Source organism: Leuciscus leuciscus, assembly GCF_965113295.1.
Source record: "Leuciscus leuciscus genome assembly, chromosome: 15".
Lineage (NCBI taxonomy): Eukaryota > Metazoa > Chordata > Actinopteri > Cypriniformes > Leuciscidae > Leuciscus > Leuciscus leuciscus.
In genome coordinates this window covers 26850827-26855040 of record NC_138739.1, presented here as the reverse complement: position 1 = coordinate 26855040, position 4214 = coordinate 26850827, and the positions used below count along the sequence as shown (strand labels likewise).

At 39.7% G+C, this 4214-nt stretch overlaps 1 protein-coding gene across 1 annotated transcript in view; it reads left to right on the top strand.

Moving 5' to 3' along the window:
* rtca (RNA 3'-terminal phosphate cyclase) overlaps nt 1-3869 on the top strand; it is a 5952-nt gene extending 2083 nt beyond the window's left edge. Inside the window, exons 5-11 of the mRNA XM_082138045.1 lie at nt 43-101; nt 189-330; nt 1030-1151; nt 1240-1298; nt 1528-1622; nt 1709-1813; nt 2985-3869. Coding sequence (XP_081994171.1) covers nt 43-101; nt 189-330; nt 1030-1151; nt 1240-1298; nt 1528-1622; nt 1709-1813; nt 2985-3083 — 681 coding nt within the window. The 3' untranslated portion in view covers nt 3084-3869. The remainder of the gene's footprint in view (nt 1-42; nt 102-188; nt 331-1029; nt 1152-1239; nt 1299-1527; nt 1623-1708; nt 1814-2984) is intronic.
* The last annotated feature ends 345 nt before the right edge of the window (nt 3870-4214 follow it).

The following is a 4214-nucleotide window of genomic DNA, read 5'->3' as shown; positions in this document are numbered from 1 at the left end:
ATTCTGTTCCCTTCATGGCAATGATGTCCTAATCTCTCCTAGGTCTTCAAACCAATCATGGAGAGATTTGGAGTTCAGTTTGACTGCGATTTAAGAATGAGGTATTTAAGCGTGACTTTGGTTTAGTTTGATCTGATTGTAATCGTGCTAAGCTGAAATATATTCAAACTATTTTTCGTTGAAAACAGAGGTTACTATCCTAAGGGAGGTGGTGAGGTGATGATCAAGGTGAACCCTGTGAAGGAACTGAGTCCCATTAACTTGACCGAAAGAGGAAACATCACCAAGATCTATGGAAGGGCCTTTGTTGCTGGAGTACTTCCCTTCAAGGTATAAGACTGTTAACTGTTTTTTTTTTTCTTTTTCTTTCAGTTAGCTTAACTATTCAATTCGTTATTTAATTTTCTTACACTAATTGACAACAGTTTTAAAAAGATGGCTTCACTACATAACATTGAAACAACAATATATTGTTTTTACTACGATTTAGATTTTTTCACCACACTATTTGCTATTCTTTTTTTCTTAACTAGCATTGAGACAAAAGCTCCTAAACCACAACATGCTTATTTTATCCATATATTTTTTTTACCTTGCTGCAAATTTACATTGCTTTTTTCATAAGCTGTTTTTTTTTTTTTTAACTCCTTAACCACAACATGATTTGCTTTTGTGTTTGTTTTAGTTTTTTTGCAACGTATACTATTTTTAACAAAGAAACTTCTTAGCCACAATGTTTTGTTTGTTGTTGTTTTTTACTTCGCTACATAATATACATTTCTTTTTTCATAACTGGCCTTTAAGAATGCTGGACATGCCTTTTTTGTTTTATTTACTTATTGTGGAAAGAAATTATCTCACTAATCTAGGATTAAGTCCTTGAAAAAAAGTATATAAACCAGAACATGCTTTGTTTAATGACTTTTAATCAGCATTGTTCGGAGAAGGTGACATTGGTGTTTATAAAACAATCCAACTGCTCTTAAGTAACTTAACTATAAACTTCGACTGATTGTTCTTGATGTTCAGTTGGCGAAGGACATGTCCACGGCAGCAGTTCGTACTATCAGGAAAGAAATTAAGGACCTTTACATCAACATTCAGTCTCTGCAAGAGAAGGACAAGGCCTGTGGAAACGGCAACGGGATCATGTGAGTACATCCGATCTCAAGCCGTCCGCCGAATTTGTTTGAGGGTTTCGTTTTGACTAACGTCTGTATATTTTCTGTCTCCTGGCAGAATAATTGCAGAATCATCCACCGGCTGCATATTTGCAGGTTCAGCTCTTGGCAAAAAAGGTAAGGGTTGTCTGGCTGCCCAGTCCTAAAGAATTAGTTCAGTATCGTAGTTTTGGCACTAGAGGGCGATACATCACAAAGAAAAGCTTGTTCATTTCTGCTTTCAGTTTTAGTTTGAACAAGAAGACAATATGTTCCCCTACCATTAATTGGATGATTCATTCCTTAACTTGATCATATTAATTGAAAATTTGATTGTTTTGTTCATATTCCCTCTATTTGTCCCCAGGCGTGTATGCTGACAAAGTTGGCATCGAGGCTGCTGAAATGTTGCTAAGGAACATCAGACATAATGGTTGCGTGGATGAGTTCTTGCAAGATCAGGTCAGACACACAAACACTCGGCTGTTTCAGAGCGACATAACAAATACGCGCTCGTCTGGAGACTAATTATATGTATCTTTTTACAGCTTATTATTTTCATGGCCTTGGCGAACGGCACATCCAGAATGCGAACAGGCCCAGTCACTCTCCACACGCAAACGGCAATCCACATCGCTGAGCTGCTCACGAACGTAAGTTCAGACATGAACACGCCTCATAAGTGGCTTAATCATAAGGAGCTCAGGTATAGGAACTAGCCACCAGACGGCCCCCCAAGAACACCATTTTCCTGGTTGCATTCCTGGTTGTCAGTAGCAACTCTGACGTGACGTAAGCGGTCCGACAGCAATGTCATTCAAGTGCGAGATTCAGCAACTAAAGGATGGAGGACGCCGTTGTCGGTTGAGAAGTGCCTGGACTTCGGCGTCAGTCCATCTATCGCTGTTTTCCACGTTCATGGATGTTTACATGGCTTTTTAAAAATGGCGGGTGCCAGTGTTTCATATGGCATGCGTTTGGCCAATCAACATACACTTATGTCACTGGTAGTTCCTATTGTTCTGAATTAGACCCTACTCGTAAGTAGGAGCTAATTTGTTCCCCCCTAAAAGGCGTTCCTAGAACTAAAATCGTTCCTAGTTCCTGCGGTGCGAACATGCCAAAAAGTTGCTACGTCTGCCAATAGTTTCGGTGTGAAAACCCCTATAGGCATTTTTGTTTTAGGCCGTTTACACCTGGTGTGTTTTGGTCGATCGGGTCTAAATGTTTTGAGCTTGTCCACTTTCGAGATAGTTTAAAACGCATTCGACCAGATTGCTTTCGTAGTGAAAACGCTCATGTGGTCGAATGCGTTCGAACAGCCTCTAAAGACCTCCTACTCTCAGCTTACTGAACTACTGCGTAAACACTATGGAAGCGCGCTAGCCAGACGGCATTTAAACTTTGTCGACTGAAGACCCAAGCTTGGTTTGAAGATGAAAAATGTACCAAGCACAATGTTCTCTCGTTATTCCTGATTTCTAACAGTCACTCTCGTGGCTGTCAGAGCAGAAACCAAAGCTGCTGCTCTCTGTGTGTTTTTCTGTTGTCTCCGGCCGCGTTCATATGTAAATTACACGAGCTTATTTCGTCAATTAGATTGAAAGATCTGAAAAAGCCCATAGACCCTCCCCTGGAAGAAATCAGGACAGAAGTGGTTGAAAGTGGACAAAAGAGACGGATTAAAACACCAGGTGTAAACGGAAATGTGTCTCCCTCGTCTACTTGTGATCCGATCGACCAAAGCGCATCTTAATACCAGGTGTAAACAGGGCCTGAAAAACTAGGGTACTACAATCAACTACAACTTTCTTTCTTTTACAGGCAAAATTTGTTATACGCAAAGCAGAGGATGAGCCAGGCAACACCGACACCTACATTATCGAGTGCCAGGGAGTGGGCACAACCAATCCTGGCTTGTAAACGCACAGATCCGTCGTCCTTGGCTTGTCCCCAGCCGAGATAAGGAGGACTTGTAGCAGAGACACACTACTACTGTAACCGACCGGATGACGTAAAGATTACATCATTATCTTTACGTTCTTTTTCGATTACAGTTTAGCTTTTTTTGCGCTGACCACCAGGTCAGTACATATTCGTCCTTTTACGACTGTTGTGTCCCCCTCTGAAACTTTCATTGTTACTCAGGGTATTGCCTTACACTGTAATGAAATGTCACATTCGGATAGTTTTGAACTCAATATTCGCCCAATCCTGACAAATTTGCTTTCCGCACGCTAACACAAGCCTTAAAGTTTCATTAAACCCTTTCGATACTGCGGTCTGTTGTTAACGATAACTATAGCCTAACCAATTTGCATGGACGTAGTAAAATACATGTATGTCACTGGTAAATTTAGTGCACTGTGTGTACGTGGAGGGAAAAGTTTTCCATCCAAGTTTTTGGTTCCATGTAGCTGCTTTTGTTTTTTTTGTATTTGTTATTTAAGTCATTGTGTTTGGTAAGAAACACATTTCCGAAATTTCCATTGCCATCTTATTCTATTTCCATTGAAGTTCTTTCATTTGAATTCTGAAAATGTTTCATTCTTGGTTTGTTATTTATAAGATGGAATTTCAGATTTTTTTTATGGTTTTTTTTGGGGGGCTACTTTAGGTGACCATGCTCTTTTGTTATTTGCATTAAATACCTTTTTTTTTTTTTTTTGAGGAGAAAAATACAATAAAATGAGTGATAGACATACAATATTCTATTTTGATTGTGTGGTTCTTTAAAAAAAAATCGATCATTTACCAGTATTCAATCTATCAAGTGTGTTTGCTCTTTTAAAAGTGTACTGGTCTTATGTAATTCAGGCGTTGGCTACCTTTCGCATTCATTTGTCGGTCTTAAAGAACACTGGGGCATTTAAAGCTGTTTTATATGGCTCACTCTCATATAAACCACTTGTCTAAAGTGAAAGTACTTGACGGCTTATAGTGGAAATCTTCACATTTAGCTCACCCTAGAGACAGCCTACAAGTGTTCGCTGTTACCGGTCCAACTGGAGTCTCTTCCCTCGGCTCCTTTGTGCTCCAGGCTGGAACAATTAC